The sequence below is a fragment of the Salvia splendens genome, chromosome 20, assembly GCF_004379255.2.
Source record: "Salvia splendens isolate huo1 chromosome 20, SspV2, whole genome shotgun sequence".
NCBI lineage: Eukaryota > Viridiplantae > Streptophyta > Magnoliopsida > Lamiales > Lamiaceae > Salvia > Salvia splendens.
Genome location: NC_056051.1, coordinates 24,504,376 through 24,526,788, shown reverse-complemented (window position 1 = coordinate 24,526,788; position 22,413 = coordinate 24,504,376). Strand labels below are relative to the sequence as shown.

General features: G+C 37.9%; 3 protein-coding genes and 1 long non-coding RNA gene across 4 annotated transcripts; 2 read left to right on the top strand and 2 right to left on the bottom strand.

Annotated features, from left to right (window-relative positions):
• The first annotated feature begins 9,834 nt into the window (after window positions 1-9,834).
• On the top strand, window positions 9,835-11,589 carry LOC121782059 (bidirectional sugar transporter SWEET3b-like). The gene is made up of 7 exons (XM_042179763.1): window positions 9,835-9,921; window positions 10,006-10,042; window positions 10,128-10,350; window positions 10,428-10,589; window positions 10,668-10,787; window positions 10,873-11,127; window positions 11,250-11,589. The coding sequence occupies exons 1-7, from the start codon at window positions 9,885-9,887 to the stop codon at window positions 11,256-11,258; spliced, it is 843 nt and encodes a 280-aa protein (XP_042035697.1). The 5' UTR covers window positions 9,835-9,884; the 3' UTR covers window positions 11,259-11,589.
• On the bottom strand, window positions 10,509-12,121 carry LOC121782063. Its single transcript, XR_006046238.1, has 3 exons — window positions 11,988-12,121; window positions 10,713-11,004; window positions 10,509-10,640 (listed from the first exon to the last, which is right to left on the bottom strand). It is a non-coding gene; the product is annotated as an uncharacterized LOC121782063 (long non-coding RNA).
• A 148-nt stretch (window positions 12,122-12,269) lies between these two features.
• On the top strand, window positions 12,270-14,923 carry LOC121782061. Its single transcript, XM_042179765.1, has 2 exons — window positions 12,270-12,620; window positions 13,873-14,923. The coding sequence occupies exons 1-2, from the start codon at window positions 12,270-12,272 to the stop codon at window positions 13,915-13,917; spliced, it is 396 nt and encodes a 131-aa protein (XP_042035699.1). The 3' UTR covers window positions 13,918-14,923.
• A 121-nt stretch (window positions 14,924-15,044) lies between these two features.
• Window positions 15,045-17,274, bottom strand: LOC121782060 (abscisic acid receptor PYL8-like). Its single transcript, XM_042179764.1, has 3 exons — window positions 16,983-17,274; window positions 16,127-16,342; window positions 15,045-15,592 (listed from the first exon to the last, which is right to left on the bottom strand). Exons 1-3 carry the CDS (start codon window positions 17,106-17,108, stop codon window positions 15,374-15,376), a joined length of 561 nt encoding a protein of 186 aa, XP_042035698.1. The 5' UTR covers window positions 17,109-17,274; the 3' UTR covers window positions 15,045-15,373.
• Between the last annotated feature and the right edge of the window lie 5,139 nt (window positions 17,275-22,413).

Below are 22,413 nucleotides of genomic sequence, written 5' to 3'. Positions count from 1 at the left end.
AATTGAATAAACTATTTCATATTTATATAAAGTTTCTAATTTTGAAAATTAAATTCGATTATCTTTGTCGTATTTTTATTCATTTGAAGTTTAAAATATGCACAAAATATGAGATGTGCTCACAAATTAAATATGAGATGTGTTCATGAAATTGCAACTTCAAAACTGATCAACATAATAATAGGAAAAGAAAAGGAGTATCACTGCAAAAAAGGCAAACATTATATTAAAAATAGTTTGAATTAACATTATATATAAAAGAATTAGATGAATAAAAGTTTAAGTTAATGCCACCTCTTCCTCTTGCATTGTGCTTCCCAAAGTTAAATGTTTCGACTATTATAAAAATAATTATTGCATAATAATTGGAATAAAGGGGACCCCACCTCCCTCCCGCCAACTGACCGCGCCGCCTTGCTCCGGCGTCTGCTCCGCCACGCAGTCCTCCACTCACGCAGTGGGTGTCAACTTGTCATTCCAAATCTTGTTTTCTATTAAGACAAATCCCAACTAATATTTAAAAAAATAAAGAAAACATTAGGGTTAGATTAAAAATTAAATTGAATTGAAGCAGATTTTAAGGGTCCATGCTTCTTCTCCCTCTCCACCCTTTTGCCGGAACTAAAATATGATAAATATCTGAGTTATATATATAGTTCTTCTCAGATTCTTCCACAGATATGGAGCTGACACGTGGAGATTTTGTTAATAGTTTCTATTAATAGAATATATACACGACATGGGTCACCCATCTACTATACTCTTATTTAAATGCTTTAGGCCAAAAATGAATAGATTTATTTATAGGGAACAAGAAGTAAGCATTAATTATTCAATTGGTTTAGGATTTCTAGGCACTATTCTCTCAGTTCTTACTTCTTAGTTTATGGTCTTGATTCATTTAACTTGTTTATATGCAGTGAATATATAAGGATTATTTGGATTATTGTCTTACATGAGTTTGAAATATTTCTTAGCCATATATTTTGGTCAAGCTTTCAAATTTGTGGTTGTGCAAGTGACATATTCTTTTTTCGAATGTCACCTTTATATTCTTAAATCGGATACATTTAATAATTTGCATTTAATTACTACTACGTATTAACATGCATATTTAAATTATAAATATTTTAAAGTTTGATAACAACGGCGTCAAAAGGTCACCAAATCGTATACTTGCCAATAGAATTTTACTATTACATATATGCGTCGTGTGTAAATAAATGTATAAAATACTTCCAAAGAATTGAAATACACATATTATTATGTTACACCAATTGGAAACAAAAAGTAGGGAGATACAGAGAAAAAGTAAGTAAAGTATGAAACAGAATGAGAAAAAGTAGGTAACGTATGAAAGAAAAAAATTTCATTTTTAGAAATGACACTGTTTTGTGAACATCCTAAAATGATAAAATGAGACTATTTTTTTGAACGGAAGGTGTACTATATACATAACGTGTATGAGAATTATATTGAAGAAAAAGAGTTGGTGGAAAATACAACAACAATTTTAGTCTAAATTGTTTAGTACAGTACATACTCCATTGGATTCGGTGGGACTTGCTAATTAGTTAGATCATGTTTCATAACTAATTAACATGGTGTTCCATACTAGTACTATACTTCTAAGACAAATCGAGAACTTAAAAGTTTTTGAGGTGAGATAGATGTATCATACTAGTAAAAATAACAATATACTCCATCTATTCTATAAAAATAGACAACTTTTTAAATTAATGGAGTACGCGTTAATTTTAAGTAATTTAAAATCTATACGTTATTTGTTTTGGAGTTATAAGTGTATTTTAAATAATTCGACTTAATTATAAGTGTGTTTAGCACATTATTCAGCTAGTACTACTAGTTGTGAACTTCGGGTAAAATTCTTTACTCATTTACTGCACATAGCATACAAAACTACTAAATTTAGAGCTTTCAATTTCGACATTAACATAAGATATGCACTGAAATAGGTATATTCCATTATTACATTATCTACCGCCTGTGCAGTGCACTAATTGCGACGATAAACACTAACATTAGTAAATGAATTTCTTGGATAAGTTTCAATCTCGATTCTTCGAACTATTAATACATTGTATGCTCAATTAATAAAATAAGTAATTTGGTGTGAAAAAATTAAAATTATCATTTTTTAATGCCGACCCTTAAATTTGTAAAAAAAAATAGAAACTAGCCAAATATTTAAATCAAACCGATAAAGCGAATAAAACCGAACCATATTTCGAATTTCAATTTAATTGGATCGGATATTCGATTTTAGAGTATTTCGCTCACCCCGAACCATAACATTGCAGAGCTCGGGTGAAAATGTGAGTAAATCACCCATCACATGCTTAGAGGAGATCTCAAGACAATTTAGAGGCAATTAGCATGCCGTTATTATCATAATACTAATGATTAATCACAATTATTACGATTATTATTCTTAAACAAGATTATCAATGTGGAGTTAAGAGCATCCGCAGCGGTGGCGAAAGACGCCACCGCCGTCCGCGCCGTTGGCAAGGCGCAGGACCGCCGCCGCTGCAGCCGCGCCGCTGGCACGGCGCTGCTCGATGTATCGAGCACGTCCGTGCCAGCGGACGCACACGTGGCGCGCTCCCATTCGTCAACGGCATAGCCGTTGTGTTTAAACTTTTTTTATTTTTTTTTTAAAAATCGGTATTTAATTATAAATAATGCTAAAAAATAAAAAAAAATATTTTCCAAATCCCAAAAATATGGCCGTTTTTTTCCCGTTTTTTTCTGAATTTTTTTGATTTTTTTTTATTTTTATTTCCCCAAAATCATCTATAAATACACACATTCATCATCCATTTATCACATCAAATCATCTCTCATTCATCTCTCATTCATAATTCTCATACAAACTATCAACACATTCATCACCCACTCAAAATCTCAAATGGATTTCACCCATATTATGGCGGAAGCGGAACGCGAAGAACAAGAATACTACGAACAACATCGTGCCGCTTACGAAGCATATGTCGCGGCGAATACCCCTGCTCCTCCTCCTCAACGAACCAGATCAAATCGACGGTACATCCATCGTGACCGGGAGGGAGCCCACGAAAGGCTCGTTGCCGACTACTTTGCCGACCAGCCGCGGTTTCCGGCAGATTACTTCAGGCGCCGTTTTCGCATGTCAAAGCGCTTGTTCATGCGAATTGTCAACACATTGTCCGCACGTGTTGAATACTTTCAAACAGGTGTAGATGCAGCCGGCCGGCAAAGTATCACGGCGTTGCAGAAGTGTACGTGTGCCATCCGACAACTCGCTACTGGGCAAACGGCCGACATGTTCGACGAGTATTTGCATATCGGTGAGTCCACTGGAATCCTATGTTTAAAGAATTTTTGCGAGGGCGTTCGTTCTGCTTTTGGGGATGAATTCCTTCGAGCACCCACCACTGATGATTGCCAACGGTTGCTTCGTCTTCATGAATCAGTCCATGGCTTTCCCGGAATGCTTGGCAGCATTGACTGCATGCATTGGAGGTGGAAGAATTGTCCGACTGCTTGGAGGGGGCAACACTTGAGCGGTCACAAAGGCGGCGGCCCAACGCTTATCCTTGAGGCGGTCGCCGACTACCGCCTATGGATTTGGCATGCATATTTCGGCGTTGCTGGATCCAACAACGACTTGAATGTGCTATATTCGTCACCACTCTTCAATGATGTGATGAATGGTGTAGCACCGGCGATCGACTTCACCATCAACGGAAATATATACCGCATGGGTTACTATCTCGCCGATGGTATCTACCCAAGGTGGTCGACGTTCGTGAAGACGCTCCACAACCCGCACGACCCGAGACGGGTTCTTTTTGCGCAGCGTCAAGAGTCAGCGCGGAAAGATGTCGAAAGAGCCTTCGGGGTCCTTCAAGCTCGATTCAACATTGTGAAGGCCCCGGCTCGGCTGTGGTACGTGAATAATATCGCCGACATCATGTTCACGTGTATTATATTACACAACATGATTATAGCCGACGAAGGGCCGAGGGCGGCTAGCTTCTACGACGAGGACGAAGCCGGAAGCTCAACAGCGAGGTCTCCCCTACGCCGAGGCGAGCATACGACGGTTGGCCAGAGGATCGAGACAAGACACACAATGCGCGATACTCGAATCCACAATCAACTACAAGAAGACCTAATCAACCACATGTGGGCGAAATTCGGCAACGAGTAGTGTCATTTTTAATTTTTAGGATTTTAATTATGTAATTTTTAATTTTTAGGATTTTAATTATGTAATTTTTAATTTTTAGGATTTTAATTATGCAATGTTTAATTTTATTTGTCATTTGTAATATTTATTGTGGGTTTTAAATGAATTTTAATATTATGGAAATGTTTTTGTGTAATTGAATTTTATATTAATTGTGCTCGTCCTTGCGGAAGAGCACAGTTGTGGGTGTTGTGCTCTTGCCAGAGAGCAGGCATGAATAGTACCGTCCGGGCCCACAACCGTGCCGCTGGCAAGAGCACGGTTGTGGATGCTCTAAGCCGTGACCCTTACATTTGTTAAATGGGTGGTTCTGACTTCTGACTGATGCAATTAATGCGGTAGAAAAAATTGACCGTTTTGTGTGTGTTTTATTTAAATATTTATTAGTCTAAATATAAAAAAACATAGTTGGCTCTCATTTATTCAGAAAGATCGATTTTAAAAAAAGAACAGCAATCCTACAAATATTATTGTACAGACTTACTGTAATAGTACTATTAGACCAAGTCACACACTACTTGCATATTCTTCTACATAATTAACAATGTATAAAGTTGCCTCTTATTGCAAAATCTTACTATGAGTGTATTATGATGAAGCATAGCTTGGTAAAATATTTTTTCACATTCAATAAGCAGGAGATTCAAGTTATTAACCATTACTAATTAAATTTTTTTATATAGAAAAATGGAAACAAAATTGAACATGCAGCAAGTCCTCACTTAGTCACTTACCAATATGAACTTGAATGAGCCGGTAAATAATTAAGGCTGTAATAGTTGGTATTTGAAAATTTTTATTGGGCTAGGAGAACTATTAAGGTTACAATAAATGGGCTTGTCAGGAGACATTTTATTTTACAAAATGGAAATGCGATCTATTCATAATATGATCATTTTTGCATATTCTCGTGAATGAGTGTGTTATATTGCTAACTCACCTTTAAATTATTAACTATAACTAAATGATAATTGATAGATATTAGATTTTTAAATCAAAGGCCTATATAATTCAACTCCGAGTATCAATACATTGAACGAAAAATGTCAATTAAGGTGTTTATGTCAATTAACAAAAAATAGTTATAACTAACTTTTAAAGAATATCTCAAAACTTAAAATGCATATAACTATCTCGATTGAAATTATTTTTTATATATCAAATTAAAGATAATTTTATAAGGATTCTAACGAGATCCTAAATGCATATGTTTCGATGTCAAAATTTGATATTATTTTCGTAAATTTTCATATATTTCGACAACGGCGTAATGTCAATACAACTAACATAATATATCAACTTAATACATGTAAAATGCAAATATGAAACTGTGTTGATATATTAAAAAACATAGTATTGATATAATTAATTCACTGTGTTGATATTTTGATCTATAACCCTAAATTAGAGTTGGTATTATCTTTTTAATACTAAAAAATAAAAAAATGAATTTACACGTAGCAATTTATAATCCACTAGATCCTTAAAATCTTATGGTATTAAATTAGTTGTAGTTAGCAATTAAGGGGTGATTAGCAATTGATCACACCCCTTCTCGTGACTTTATATAGAAAATACTTTATTGTCACTCATAATATATTTCAAATAGCATTGCTATTTACAGAATTGTTGAAAGTAAAACTATAAATTATTTTCACTCAATATATAAAATAAATGCATTTAACCTATAAAGAATATGTATTTTGGGTCCAAAAGCAAATTATAAAACCATGGAAGACGACACAATTTGTACGTTAAATGCAATTAGGTTTTTCCGAATGATGAAAAAAGAACCTTCTAAAACAAGACGTATGCGGCTGAAATGCAATTACTCAATAGGTTAAGTGCAGTGCACAATACGTACTTTTTATGTAAAATTAAGTTTATATGAGATCACTATCCTATACGTGAGTAGATATTCAAATAAATTGATGATATTTTTTTTCCAAAGAGAGAATATTAGATACAAAAGTACAAAAATATCATTGAGTTAAAAAAGTGAAAAATGGTAAAATGGTCTTAAAAGTGCGAAAATGTGTCCAACAATATTACGCCAAAGTCTAGAGACGTGTGGTGATAATTTTAAAGAACGGGTACCGCATTTAATATTAACGCAAAGTTTAGAGACCAAATATTTAGTTCACTTAAAATACAATTGCACTACATAACCTCATTATTACTTTATTAGCACACCCTAATATGCTACAAGGCTTCCAGTCTATTTTGTTTTTCTCTTTTCTTCTTTTTGTCTTCTTGTTTATAGCACTCGCAATAAGGGTGCCGATCTGCGGACGCCGCCCCCCGGGCGTTGCCGAACGCGGTCAGCGCCTATTGTGCACTGATTGGAGCGCCGATCTCCATTTTTTTTTCCAATGGCACATAGCTATCCGATAAATTAAACCAATTGGAAAGTTGGTAATCCAGTTGAACAGAACAAACACATGGGATAAGCATATTCCTGAATCACTAAGGCCATCCGCAACACTGTCTTTTATCCGTCCCTTAACCGTCTCATCTCTTAACTATTCATGACCCCACTGTACTTTTCACTCCATCTCTTAACTAAGAGACAACACCTGCAACCATCCATCTCTTAACCATCTATCCCTTAACTATTCATTCAATTTCATTTTTTATTTTTATTTCACACAAATTCAATTAATAAAAACACACTTCATTAAATAAAATAAAATAAAATTACAACTTAAAATCCTAAAAAAATACATAATTAAATTCGTGGCAAAATAAATAAAAAAAAGACATAATTTAAAATTCAAATTTATAGAAATTATAAAAACTACTCCGCCGACGAATCATCCCCCGAAGGCGGTGGCGGTGCACCGAATGGAGGCGGAATACCAAGTTGTCCCGCCAGATACACAATGCCGGCATGATGGGCTTGATATTGGGCGACCGTCATCCAGGAAGTGTCCGCCATCGTGGCGGTGAAGTACATGGACATTAGGGAGGAGGACGGCCCTTGGGAACCCGCCTGGCTTGATTCGTCTCGGCCCCTCCTCCCTCTAGCCGCCTTCGCCGCCTTGATCCCTTGCGGCCGACGACGCCCATGGGAGGACCCCCCTGCATCGTCTGTCGTGCCCTCAACCTCCTGTGAGGCAACCTCTTGTGCGGCGCTGCCTGAACCGCTCCCACTAGACGAGTATTGGCCACCCGCCGTGTACTTCGTGCGTTTCGAGGTCGATCCCGTGCTGGACTGGACATCGCCGACCCACCTTTCGACGTCTTTGACGGTCTCCCAAACATCGACATGTTTGAATTCTTTGTCGTTGTCGTCGAAATAGACTCGCAAAGTCGATCTCAGAATGTCGGCTCCAGTGGCCGCTTCATTCTTGTAGATGCCACATAATTTTTTGACCTCTCTGTCGACTCAGTCAAAATGACTTCGGAGCATCTTCAATGTGCGGCGGCGGGACCCCTTCGGCTTAATCTCGTTGTAGGCCTCGGTGACCTTTTCCCAAAAGCACTTCCGGGATTGTTGATTCCCGACGATGGGATTGTACGAGACACGGATCCAGGCGTTGTACAGAGCCATCGTGTCCTTGCGGCTGTACGGATGATGGCCTACATCTTCCTCTTCGTCGGCCGCCTCCTCCTCTTCCTCCACGGCGTCGAATGCCCTGGAGCTTCCACCGCCTCGCCCTCCTTCCGGATTGGGTTCATCCGGATAATCCTCCCTAATTTGGGATAATCTCTGCGAATACCTCGGGGCGGAGGGACGAGCGTATGCATCCACATCAAAATGAGGTGGTTGGTACCCCGCCGGCGTCGACGAGCCTTGGGTGCCCGACGTCGACGAACCGAAACCGGAACCACCCAAGACATTGTACATGCCCCCAGTCGCCAAACGCGTTGATGTCAAACCCGCCGGAGCCGCCAGAGTTTCCGTCGCCGGACATTTTGTGATGAAAATTGGAGAGGTTAGATGAAAATTGGAGAGGAAATGGAGATGATTTGGGAAGAATAGATGTGTGTTTGTGTGTATAATGAGGATGAAATAGGAGTATTTATAGAGTAAAAAAAGAAAAAAATAAATAAATAACGGTCGAAAATGTAACATTACCGTTTGAAAATTTTAAATTTTTTTTATTAAATTCGAATTTTAAAAAAATAATTTATTGCTTCAGCGTGACGAAGCCCACTCGCGGGCCGGCGAGTGGGCGTCACGCCTAACGCCAGCGCGCGCCACATCGCGCGGGCGCGTCGCGAGCTGGCTCGCCAGCCGTCTCGGTGGGACGGGCGTCTCGGCGAGACCGGGACGAGATGGGACGCTGCAATGCATCTCGCTGCCGTCTCGTCTCGCTGCCGTCTCGTCTCGGAGGGACGAGATACGAGACACCCGCGCGACGCGTTGCGGGTGCTCTAATAGAGTATAATATCTCATATATATTGAAACAAATGAAAAAAAAAGATCATAAATATAGACAACGTGCACATTTCAAGCATCGGCATATCCTGCATTCTTTAGCAAATAGTCTAAAGAGAATGTTTCTAACCAACATGCATCATGACAGTCAAATTTGAGAATATGTGTCTATGTATTAGACTGTTTTGAACCATAGAATGGTGAAATTTGTGATAAGAACCAAATTCTTGTGTGTCCCAAATGTTATGATACATCACATGCAAGCATCATCCAAAACAAGTTTATTAGGATAATGGTGGAAATAATAACACCCACTTAATGTATAGAATAAAGCATTAAGTTCCCATTGTATAAAGTAGAAACAATGGAAGACAACAGAAAGGAAATGTTAGCTCACCAATCATAAAAGTGACCTTTTTCATAAATCTTGGCACAAACTATGAAAAATATGAAAGGAAGTATTTTAAGTAATTGAACACTATAGGAATGTAACGACGAGTCAGTTTTTTTACATAATTCTTGATTTCTTAAACTACACAAACTTATATTAGTAGTCATGAAGCACTCTTGGAAATGAAGCCAAACATCAGATAAATCAGATCAGTGATGTAATGAATCAGGCATTAAATAATTAAGATTTTCTATCAATGTATGATATGTTTTACTAACCTTGAAGAGTTGCAATGCAACATGGTTATGATTGCAAGTTTAAAATGATCATTAGCAGAAAAACTTTCAAATTTATATGTAAAAGCACTATTGATACCAAAAGCTGTTACTAATGGTTATGAACATAAAGTAGACAAAATGAACTTGTACTGTTTACTTATTTCTTTTCCACCATTCAGAGAAAGATCAGGAAACTAGAATTAAAAAGATCACCTCAGTTGTTATAAGTGGACAGTGGAAGTCTTGTAACATCTTCCACTTGCAAGAGAACCTGGCAACTTATTCTTTTATACATTTTCCTGGTTTAGTCTCATTCCTGTCCTTTTATATTTAAGAGATGCTAAAATTATTTTGAAACAACAAAATCAAGGGAAATAAATTCTTTAATCACCCAGAGATTTTCTCCACAAGTCACTAGGATGCAGACTGCTGCACTCTTATTCATACAATTGTCTGCTGGTTATTCTTCTTTCTTCGCTCTATATATACCGTTCTCTCACTATTACAAGCAGATAACGAGAAAGAATAATCAGCAGCAGCACTTCGTAGGCCGGATATTCAAAACCAAACGTTATGGAAGAGAAATTGCGTATAGCAGTAGGCATTTCAGGTAAACTTTTTCTGCTCCCAACAGATCAACCTTCTCATTAGATTCGTTGTAGCATTGAGTTTTAAACGTTTTATTTTCTTGCAGGCAATGCAGCCTCTATGCTACTATATGCAGCACCTATGTAACTAAAAACTCTAAACTCTTACTCCATTTTTCAACTTACGATAATACAAAATGTTTATAAAACTGAATGTTAACATTTTCAGATTCACTTTCTCAAAGGTGATAAGGAAAAAGAGCATTGAAGAGTATTCATGTGTGCCATATATCATGGCTCTATTGAACTGTATTCTTTATACTTGGTATGGCTTGCCGGTTGTAAGTTACAAATGGGAAAACTTTCCTGTGGTTACAATCAATGGAATAGGAATTCTTCTGGAGCTATCTTTCATATTGTTATATTTCTACTACGCTTCAACCGATGGAAAGGCAAGTTATTGTACACAAAATCAAACAACAAGCATTTCGTATCATGTAATATCAACATAGCTTTGATGAAATTGCAGAAAAAGGTGGCTATGATGACTCTACCTGTTGTCCTGCTGTCCAGTTCAGTTGTGCTACTATCAGCATTTGCATTCCACGATCACCATCATCGAAAGGCGTTCGTTGGAAGCATAGGACTGGTAGCATCTGTAGCAATGTATGGTTCTCCACTGGTGGCTATGGTGAGTACTACTTTAGTTAATGGGAAAATTCGTTTTCTTTTTGGAGAATTTCTGATATAGTTGTTGTGATTATGTCAGAAAAAAGTGATACAGACGAAGAGCGTGGAGTTTATGCCATTTTACCTGTCACTCTTCTCGTTTCTAGCAAGCTCCCTTTGGATGGCGTATGGACTATTAAGCCATGATCTTTTTCTTGCGGTTAGTGTGATCATAAGGTCTATTTTTCGTAAGGGAAATGGCTGATTTAAATAACAAACTTTTCGAACTGTGGTCTGTTTTACAGTCTCCGAATCTTGTTGGTAGCCCACTAGGCATCCTGCAGCTCATCCTGTACTGCATATACAGGAAAAGGGGGAGTGTGAAACAACCTCAGAAATGGGATCTCAAAACTCCTTCCGAGAAGTCCGAGCAACATCTAGAGGTGAAAGAGGCAAACACAGTAGATAAACCAATTCAGTATCTAAAGGTGGATGAGGAAAAAGGTGATGAGAAAGCAATTCAGCAGCAGTTGCAGCTGGTGGTTACTGATGCAACAAAAGTGAGTTTCATTTTGTCACATAGTTAACAGAATCAATAACTGTGTCTCAGCCAACTCAAAAAAATCAATCTGTTTCAACTAAAAAGCAAGCATTTCTGACTCTGTGATTCCCTTTTTCACAGGCCAACTAGTTGATATACTTGAGAATAAATGCCATATACATGAGAAAGAGGTAGATGCAGAATGATTTGGATCCACCTCGCAAAAAACGAATGAGGAAAAAGTTGCGGCATGCTAGAGAAACTATATCTATAAATGAAAGATTACTAAAGAATGTACCTAAAGGTTTATATGCAAAAGAAAAAAACAAAGTTGTTCATCATTCTGTATAAAACTTGCATCCTTTTCAACCTATGAGAATCACTTGACAACAAGCTCCATAGTCACCAGAATTTGATGTATAATTTGGAAAGTTTGGATAAACAATTACCAGTTTATAGCCCATACATTCCTGATGGAGAATAATATACTATACAAGTATTTACTATATCAGGTTTTTTAATTACATCTTGTTTTTTTTATTATTAGGGCGTTTATAATCAAATACAAAAGTCACCTATGAAATCCTAATGCAGCATATATCAAAGTATCAAACACCCTATCAATTAATGAATAAGTGCCCTGGTAATTAAAATCAATTCATCAAACAACAAATCTCGATGTTTACTGTTCTATCAATATACATTTTGGATATTATGAGCTTCATGTTTACTGTTCAATTCATCTCAATGGCTGTGTTCTGTTTGGATCCTAACAAAAACAACAAATAATTAAACTCCATCACCTACATTTCTGCTTCTGCCATACGTAATTCGTTGGAGCATTTTGTCAAACAGGTGGAGTGGAATAGAATGCGATACCTTCTTTTAGCAGCCGTTTCGCCGGAAATGGTCATGACGGCGGCGGCCTCAATCCACTTTTACTTAATTCAACTTCCTTAATAAATAATGACCCATTAATCGATATGGCGAAAGCGACACGTGTTGCAGCAGAAGCATCACACCAACCGCGACGATACTCATGCATAGAGCCACGTAAACATATAAACAAACTCCCCAATCTACACTGACTAATTCTTCTTCCTCAACGAACCAAAATCCCTCTCTCTCTCTCTCTCTCATCATCTCTGAAGAAAGAGAAAAATGGTGACGTCGGCGCGAGAGGCCCGAACGTACGGGTCGAGAGTGTCGCGGCACCGGGCGGAGTACATGAACGCGGGGCTCTACATCTTCGCCACGATCCTCCTCGTCGGCTGCTTCGTCGCGCAGTTCTCCGGCGAGCCTAGATCCGGACTGGTGCTGCTGCTGTTGGGATATTTCGCGGTTATAATCGTGAACGTGCACGATCTCTTCGCGCATCTCGCCGCCATCGATTACCGGATGTCGCTGATGGAGTACGATCTGCAGCTCGCTCTCGTCGAGTTTGCCGTTCCACTCGTTTACACCATCTGCACTATTCTTCTCTTCGTCGCCACACTTTTTCTCTTCATACAGGTACCATTCAATTAGTATGTTTCAATTGCGATTAAGATGGATAGTTCTTTCTAATCAAATGTGTGTCAGTAACTTTGATTGAATAGATCATGCTATATGCATAAGGATATAGTTCAAATGTTACCGATCAAACATGAAAACTCATCAAAAATTACAAGTCTATTAGTGAGATTTAAGAGAGTGTTCTTTTGGATGCTAACTACTTTCCTTGCCACCACTTCGAGTTGGCTCTCAGATGTCCTCGTTGGTCATATATACATAGTTCCTATTCCCAAGCTACTACTTCGAGTTGTCAAGTCGGTTAATGTCTCCGTCCATTTCTTAGCCGGTATGAGATTTTAGAAGTTGTTGGTTAATGTGTTTAATTGGAGAGAGAAAATGTGTGTGTAAGTATTAAATGAAGAGAGAAAGTGAGTTGAATATTTAATTGAGAAGGGAAAAATGGTTAGGTGTATTAATTGGTGAGAGAAAATTTTTAAAAATAGAAATGTGTCATCTTATTTAGGACAAACTAAAAAGGAAACTGTGTCATCTTAACTGAGGACGGAGGGAGTAGTACATTGATCAAAGCTGCAATGTTACTCTCCAAATACGATAACTAATCCTAAAAGACTAGCTCATGAGGAGAGAGGAAACTGTCTGACATAACTGTTGTGGGATGAGTTTCCTAGCATTGGAGTCCGTAACATTAGATAGATAAATGACACTCATGTGCCCAAAATAGGTGAGGATTATAGTGTTCTCCTTTTTGGATTATGATATCATCATCATTTAATGGGTACGTACCTAGTCTTGGTGTAACATTTTGAAACTGTCATTGTTTGAAGCGATACTTTAGCATTGATTAGTTCTCGTGGAGGAATAGTTGACACAAAGTAGAGGAATCTGCACTTCCATTGAAATCGGGTAGGATTGATCGATGTTTATTACTCCCTCCATCCCCTAATAGTTGTCCACTTTGGTTCCGGCACAGATTTTAAGAAATGTATAGAAAGTGGGTTGAAAAGGTTAGTGGAACATGAGTCTTACTTTTATATAGTTTTATAAAATGTGAGTGAAATGAGTTAGTGGAATGTGAGACTATTAATTTGGGACGAACGAAAATGGCAAAAGTGGACAATTAATGGGGGACAGGGGGAGTACTATTAATGAGAGTGATTTAACCTGTATTATCATGTTATAATTTATGCTTCTTCAACTTAATTTTGCGTCTGCTTATGGAAAGTTTGGTGGATGAACGAATGTTGGACAGGCAGAAAAAGGATATGGATTGTTAAATTGGAGAAGCATGCTTTAAGAATGTTCATTGCTGGTCCGGTCCTGAGGCTGGTTGGATCAATCCATAATGCCAGATCTACGAGAGGTCGGATGCTCATATTCAAATCTTGCAAGAGGCTGTTCTTATTCCTTTCTTGTTGGCGGGCGTGTTATTTATAGTCAGTGCAGTTATCAATTGTCTAGAACACGATGCCGCCATTCACCACGGCTTGGAATTGCAGGTAAGTGCCAACCTGACATCGCCTGACTTCTCTTGTGTATATGTATGCCTTGTAGTATAGGATATGTGTCTTGAATTTACTTAATTTCGAAGTCGTTTGTTCGTCAATCAACTGAAGTAATAGCCAGATCTTGTTGTTGTCCTAATATTGAATTGCATACTTTCAATTTGAGAATTTCATCTCAGTATGCCATGTCGGGATTTGAAGGGCGAGACGTGCATATGGTTATGCATAATTGCAAGTTCGACGCTCTTCATTGGGGCGACAGTGAACGTAGTAAAAGTGTTCAAGATGCAACAGCTTAATGGGATGAGACTGGAGAAGCTTCGAGGCGGAGCACAAGAGAGGCTCAATGAGTTAACAGAAGTGCACATGCCACTCGTGTCCGAAGATTCTAGAAGGAGGAGGATGTCAGATGCGAAACGCTCCAGAAACGAAACGGCAGGGGACGTGGAGAAGGGTCGAGCAATGAAGCTACCCACGCCTTACAAAGATGTTCTTCTATCTCAAAAGTGAGCAAAACCATTTTTCTACTCTGCTCTGGTATTGCTAGCGAAAGACATGAACATTTCTAGAATTGATTTTGAAACATGTATATTTCACTCTTTACTTACTTTTATCCTTCAATACATGTATACTTGTCTCTCTTTATTCATTAAAAAATATAAAATAAGAGAAGAGCTTCATTATGAAATGGCGAAAACACATGCAAATACTTGTTCGAAAATTGGATGTTTGGTGCAAATTTGTGGCCAATTCCTTTTGGTTTGCAGATGCAATGGTGTTATGTCGATGGCCTTTGGTAGGCCTTGCTACGCTCCTTCCTTGGGATTAAGCTGCCAACTCTTTGGGAATTTTAATTTAGACACTAACTAAAATGCAGTTTTTTTATGGATTCACCTCCCAAGCTTCAATAGCTGCAACATAAAATGAAAAATATGACTCCTCATTTACAACATCAATAGCACAAGGTCTCCACTTTGGCAGTTCATATCTAGGCTCCAGTTTGCTCATTCCATCTGTTTACACTCAGATACATCTATATACCGTGGTTCATGAGCAAGAAGACGACGGGCCAAAAGTATGACTTCGAGAACTAGTTATGAATACCAGACAACATAGTACAAGAAGAAATGTAGAGCAAGTGAAGAGGGTGGAATTCAGAAGGAATGGCTATATTTCTGTCTCCAAAGCCTTGAAGAAAGCTTCATCCTTGGTGAAAATAGCATACAAGCAACATACCAGCAAACTGTTTTAGGAACGGTGGATGGGTTCAGTTCTGTCTTGCACAGCAAGCCTCTCTGAAACATCAGCCAGTGATTTCAGATTACACCTGATCAGTGCTTCGACGAAGTAGCATGTTTCGTCCTTTGTGTTCCCTTCAGGCACATCCACCACAAACGATTCAATCACTACTGTCCCAGGTCTCCCATCAATGACCTCAGGATGAACAGACACTATGGAAGAGTAGTTCTGCAAGAAAGGTGTACCAGTAAGATTAATGCACAAAAAAAGAAGAGCAATCAGACGAGCTCCAACGAGTCAATATAAGCGTGTGATTGAAGTGAATGCAGAGTGACTCTAAACACTATGATCGAAGCATAGCCTTAAAGAAACATTATCACGAATACGAATCTCACCATAAGGCCTGCAAAAATGAAGATCTCACACTGTATATTCAACTTCTAAAAGACAATATGATGTTCAGGGTACATAGCATTATCACAACAATGAAGCCAACCAAGATGTTTCGATGTAAATCTTATTTGTACGAGCTTTACATGAACTTCAAGGCTTGTATGCATTAAAGTCAAGATTCATGAACCCAAAATCAACACTGCCACTCTTAAGAATTTACTGATCCATATATTTATCACCGGAAGGTCAGAAGTTAGTTAAGAGACACAATGTTGAAAATGGTTTAACTCCTAACAAAAATGCCCGAGAAATCTAGAAACAAATTAGGAGACATAGAAAGCTGAAAGGGGGAAGGAACGTTGATCGTACTCTGAGTCTGTGGTCTCCACCAACGATCCTTACACTAAGTATGTGCTCATTATCATCAAGAAGCTCCAATCTCTCGGTGCTGGTCGTAGCAGGGAGACCTGACTTAACATCAACTTCCCTCAGACTGCCAATTTCAAGATTTCCCTGCACGATGCAACGGCTAACAAAAGGTTTGTACTTCTGTGGCTGATCAAACCTCCTGACATGAGACCAAACCTAGCAGAAAGCAACAATATGAGCATAAACAGATTAAGCTATAAACGATGCTATCGTTCGAACAACAACTATCACTCGACTTCCAGCATATAGTGTTGCAAACCATATCACAAATCAACTTTCCTGAAAACATCAATAGCCACCGTCATCATTCACCTTGTTTCAATTTCATATGATCTTAATCCTCTTTGAAACACACAAAAAAATCTCTTGCAGAGCACAAAAACATAGCAAGAAACCACATCCTCCAGAAACATTAAACCTTCCTCCAACATATAAATCAGAAATGATCAAAAGAAAATTTCAATCTAAGCAGAGAATATCACCCTTCACTGAAATAAATTCAGATAATACTAACTTATGAAAAATATAATTCGCTTGAAAACATAAAATTAAGAACATTGAACTAAGAAGAGAATATAATTCGCATAATTTTTTCTTTGCAGAATATAGTCAATTTGAAGATAAACGGATTAAACAAAAACCGAATCGAAACTTCAAATCAAAAATTCCATCACAACCAATGATAAAACACACAAAAAAATATCCTCCCCGCCCAATCAGAGCTCACCAACAGGAAAAGAACCCCAAACATAAATCAAATCAAATAAAATAAAAATGAGTAAAACCGTGACATTACAAGATGTACGGGCGCTTTAATACGCTTGATGAGGAAGGAGCTGCACTGATTATCCTTAATCTCGTGCGTGTGATGCTTCCGTATATACTCTCTCTCCGCCGCGCCGAATCCTTTGATGTTCATCATGCTCTTCCTCGGAAAATTTGACCTCCGATCACCTGGATAATTGCAGCTACGGCGAGTTGACTCAGCGAGATCGGTACAGAGTCGGCATAGCCATTTTTAGGAGGTTTGGGGAAGAAGTGAAAACTAAGGTGTGTGGCGCCTCATCACCGTCATCGATGTGCCTCCCTTAATGGAAATAAATATAAAATCGCTATCTTACCCATATTTGCTTTCTGCATTTATTTTATTTAAAATATAAACAATTTTTGTGTGGAATAATAGAATTTTAGGTACAGTCTAACTTTTACTTGCACAATTTTTTTAGTAGAGAATTGTATAGTTCAGGGCATCCACAATGGGGCAGACGATGGCGTGCCCGAGGTGGGTGCGCCGGACGATGGACAATTTGTCGTTCTCGCTCTAAGCTTAGTCCGCGGACGAAGCGCGGATGATAGGGTATCGTCTGCCCACTGTGGGCTACACGGACAATGGCGCGGACGATGCAACCCATTTTTTTTTAAATTCGAAAATTGTGTTTATATAAATACCCCTATCCCACATTTCATTTGTAACCTTTCGATTAAGTTTTCCACTCTCAACTTACGCTATAAAATAGATTCCGGTGAATGCTCAAGTCCCAATAGCCCAACACGTTGGTCGAGTACACAACCTGACGAATATCGGTCGTTCGACCCCAACACGCAGTACGATCCCGATTTCAGTACGAATTCGTACGGTCTCTCTGACATGGAGCCGTCTTTAACTCGCCGCTGCCGCCCCTTCCCGTCGCGTCGCCGCTGCCGCCCCCGCCAGAAAGAAGCGGACCAAGTACAGGGCGTACAGGTTGCCACCTCCGGCAACGAATGAAGAGTACGCCCCCGAACGTACGAACTACCAACCGGATGAAACCCTCGTCTTGGCGAGGTGTTGAGTGGATATATCGGAGGATCCGATATTCACGAACAACCAAAAGCAGCTCGCGTACTGGGAGCGCATCGTCGAGCGCTACAATGAGGCGAAGCTGCCGACCGCGTATAAGCGACATAGGGAGCAGCTCCGCAAGCACTGAGATCAAGTGAAGAAGCAAGTCAACCTGTTCGCGACGGAGTACGAGAAGTGCTCGAGGGAGCAGGGAAGTGGCGAGAGCTTGAGCGATGTGCGCGATAGAGCGTTGTTGTCGTACCAGTCCCTGTACGGCGACTTCAAGCATTTCAGCACCTGGGCGCTCTTGAGAGACAAGCAGAAGTTCCAAGGCGGGATTCTGCACACCGGTGCGACGACGAGGACGAAGACCACCGACGCTAGTGGTTACACGAGCAGCGAAAGCGGAATTCGTCTTGTGGACCTCAACCGGACGTACACGGAGGAAGAGAGTTCCGGCACACTGATGTCCTCCCGGCGTCCCATAGGCGTCAAGGCTGCGACGAACAAAGGGAAGGCCAATGCGACATCCTCCTCGCAAGCCGCCTCCCCATCGCCGATCCCGACCCCGACCCCTATCCCGACCCCGACGACACTTGCCTACTCGGAGTTGGCAACGGCCTCGATGGCGCGGACGTTGTTGGACACCCACAACGCCCTCATGAAGTGTACGGATCCGGTCAGAGCCGAATACCTCCAGGGGTTGATCGATGAACTGTGACGGAAGTGGGGAATTTTGTAGAGTAGAACTTTTTTTTTATTTCTAACCCGTGTAACTTTTTTTTTAATCAATGTAGTATTTGCCGTTTTTCATTTAATAATTGTTTTTTTTAATTAGTTTGCATTTATATATTTGAAAACATTTAAATTAATTAACAAAACAATAGCAAAATCTATAGGGCTCGCCTTAGGGCGCCCCACTGCAGGTGGAAGGGTAGGAGGATAAAATGTTGACGTAGCAGTACATAGAGCGGGCTTTAGGGCGCCCCACTGCTATGCCCTCAATTGGAATTGGGACCCAGCCACAAAATATTTTCATTTATTTGTATATACAGTATACTTTGTTGTAGAAGATATTGACAGTTAAGTATTACTAACAAAGTTACAAAGTAGTACTACTAATGGGGTTTTTGTCCTTCTACTTAGCATCCAGAACAATAGTATCATTTAGAACAGTATAAGGATATAGTATCATTTGGCAACATCGTTGCCTTATTCGTAATTAACCTATATTTTCTTAATTGTATTTTATATTAGTAAAAATAGTTACATAACTGAAATTAAAATTAAATTAAAATAGAAACAATATAATTCAATTATAATTCATAGTACCACATAGAGAGGGGGAAAAATTAAGATAAATTATTGAGAATTGTTTTTTTTGGGGGGAGTTTGAGTCGTATTCCTTTTTTATTTGTCCCAAAGTAGTTGAGTCATTTCATTTTCTAATAAAAATTTCATTTCATCTCTTACTTTACTCTCTCGTCATCTCTCTTACTTTATTCTCTTTTCACATTTTAACCTTTAGCAAATCAATTTCTTTAAATCTTGTGTCTAAAAGAAATGCCCCAACTACCTTAGGACGGAATGAGTATTTTTGATGTGATATTTATATAAGAAAAATACATGAAATTATTAAAAAAATAAAAATTTAACCAATAAAAAAGAGAATGAATAATATATTATTTTAAAAAATAATTTATAAAATGAAAATGGCATTGTGGTTGTACGAACAGCCGAGAAACGGTCAAGCACTCCATGGCATTATTGTGATTTGTGATTGTGATACAACTCTATCCACAAGCACTCCACGAATCAAGAGCCTAGAAAGTTAGCCCAATCCATTAAAGAATCAACATATGCAACTGTCCCAACCCAATCTGCAGCAACTCATCGCCCCACTCGTCCCATCCACACAGGGACGGAGCTACACGAGCTCCATAAAGGGCAAATGCCCCACCTCAAAAAATTCATTTATGCTATTTTGATTATTATTATTTTTTTTAAATGCCTTCTCAAATCCTTAAAATGTTTTTATGTATATATTTGTGCCACTTATATAAAATTTCTTGCTCGTCCATGCATCCATACCACTCACAACTAAACCAGCATATCTGAATGGTTACATTTGAAATAATGTTATTTTAATTTTGGAACGTGCAAGGACGGACATAGTGAAATGAGGGTAGGGCTTAAGCCCTACCAATTTTATTTAAGCCCTATTGTTCCTTATCAACGAGGCATAAGGTATATTGTTTATAAGGGTAAGTAGCTTGACACCATAAAATGTCGTGGTATACCTATCTAGCCATGAGTGACCATATCCACATGTAGATTCAATAATATAATAGTACTAACTTTCAGTAGTTGTAGTGTAGATCCCATCAAAATATATTTGAACCAATATAGCTAGATTCCCAAATTGACTACTTCTATAGGGAAAAAAACAACTTAACATCTGCAACACTAATGAATAGGCTTGCCAAAATAATAAAGCTTTAATGCGTATGTGTCAACCTATGAATGAATGCACTAACAATAAGAGCAAAGACACTCAATTATTGGGCATTTTTACGAATAATTTGTGGAATATATACATATGATTTCGTTTTGTGGTGGTGGTGTGCATGTTTGTAGGGCTCTCTCTACCCCTAATTTTGTCAACGATCATATTATCATTAGAAATGAGACTCTATAGAGCGTGTGTACATTATTGTGAAAACAATTGAGAAAAGGACGTATGTATATGATTAAAGGGATAATTCCAATTAAAAGCTGATTGCGTGGGAATTTGAATTTGTAAAGAAATCGACATCATAAATTTTATTAATCATGAATATTGGCAAATATTTCAAAAATAATCAAAACACCACATTTAATTTCTTTCCCAAAAACATATTCCCTTTCTAAGTTTAACTAACTAAATTTCATATTCATTTATTTACTACTCTCTTCGTCCCTGAAAGTTTGTCACGGTTCTTTTCTGCACTCATTATGTGAAAATAATAATAAATAGTTAGAGTGGAGAGAGATGTAAAGTAGGAAGGGGATTAATATAGTTAAGACATTTCTCTATATTATTCTCTCTCTTACTTTACATTTCCTTTACTTTAACTATTTATTAGTATTCTTTTTACAAAACGAGTGCAGAAAAAAGTGTGACAAACTTTCAGGGGCGGAGGGAGTATATTACTAGCTACAATGATAGCATTTTTACTTAATCTTATAAGAGTGTTTGGTTTGCAAGATTGTATCCCGAGATTAAATTTGTAGTGTGTTTGGTTTATGAGATTCAATCCCACAACTCAATCCTAGATGGATAATCATGGGATAATTATTCATAGCTAACAACCCCCTATTATTAAAATAATCTTATAACTTAATCCTAAATTATATCTTGGTATTATTTTATCTTAAAAACCGAACACCACCTAAGAATATAAATTTTATTCATTTTCCTGACAACAAATTTAGTTTATTCAATTGAAATATAAGAATACTACTACATAAATTATATAGTCTTTTGTAGTCTACCGGGACAGAGCCAAGAATTTATACTGAGAGAGACAAAAATATATATAGGCAAACTCTTGACAAGATGCTTACATCAATATTTCAAAAGCCTATGAAAAACCAACACATTACATATATACTGACAATATTTATAAAATAATTATGAGACGGAAATTATTATGTACAATGCATGTACTAATAAGTTAAAACACGAGAAAAAAAACCATTTCGATAATTAAGTTGAAAATGGCTAGGGCAGTCAAAAAAAGTTGGTACGACTAGTAATATTAATTTGGTTTCTTCTGCAGTTTCTTTTATATTCCGCGTTATCAACTTAATTTCAACTGTCAAAATCAATTAATCATTTGAAATCTTCTTATCTCCTTCATTAGAGCATAAACTATGGTTTGGAAAAAAATAAGTTTGTACCTTTAATCTTTCTTTAAGTCTATTGGTTTTCTTAGCCAATCAAGGTTGAGCTTTTCTCCTTTCTAAGCATTGATGTGCACTTATTTTAGAAGCGAGCTGTATGTGCAATTACTTGTCTCAAGATTGTCCGAAATTAAATTAACAAGAGATTAATTTTTTTATTAACAAAAAATTATAAGCCAAGATATAATCATTTGTATTAGTACTCCAAAATTAAGTTCGAACTCTATCTATCCAATCAAACAACATTAATCAGATATTATCGGCAAAATAGTAGTAAATGCTTGAACACTTCTTCGGATTGTAGATATATCTCAAAGAGTGATGCTAAATGACCATATTATGGCCGACCATAAAGAGTTAATTTAGTCCATTTACATATATAAAAAATTAGAATTACCGATATAACCTTATATGCATGTGAACAAACTTGTGAGTTGATACTTATCTTTGAATTCCATTA

Coding starts and splice junctions, on each gene's coding strand:
- LOC121782059 (XM_042179763.1), top strand. CDS start 9,885: ATGGAAGAGAAATTGCGTATAGCAGTAGGCATTTCAG. Junction 10,351..10,427: donor ACGCTTCAACCGATGGAAAG/GCAAGTTATTGT, acceptor ATGAAATTGCAG/AAAAAGGTGGCTATGATGAC. Junction 10,788..10,872: donor GCCATGATCTTTTTCTTGCG/GTTAGTGTGATC, acceptor TCTGTTTTACAG/TCTCCGAATCTTGTTGGTAG.
- LOC121782061 (XM_042179765.1), top strand. CDS start 12,270: ATGGTGACGTCGGCGCGAGAGGCCCGAACGTACGGGTCGAGAGTGTCG. Junction 12,621..13,872: donor CACTTTTTCTCTTCATACAG/GTACCATTCAAT, acceptor AATGTTGGACAG/GCAGAAAAAGGATATGGATT.
- LOC121782060 (XM_042179764.1), bottom strand. CDS start 17,108: ATGATGAACATCAAAGGATTCGGCGCGGCGGAGAGAGAGTATATACGG. Junction 16,343..16,982: donor TTAAAGCGCCCGTACATCTT/GTAATGTCACGG, acceptor GCTTTCTGCTAG/GTTTGGTCTCATGTCAGGAG. Junction 15,593..16,126: donor GTGGAGACCACAGACTCAGA/GTACGATCAACG, acceptor CCTTTCTTGCAG/AACTACTCTTCCATAGTGTC.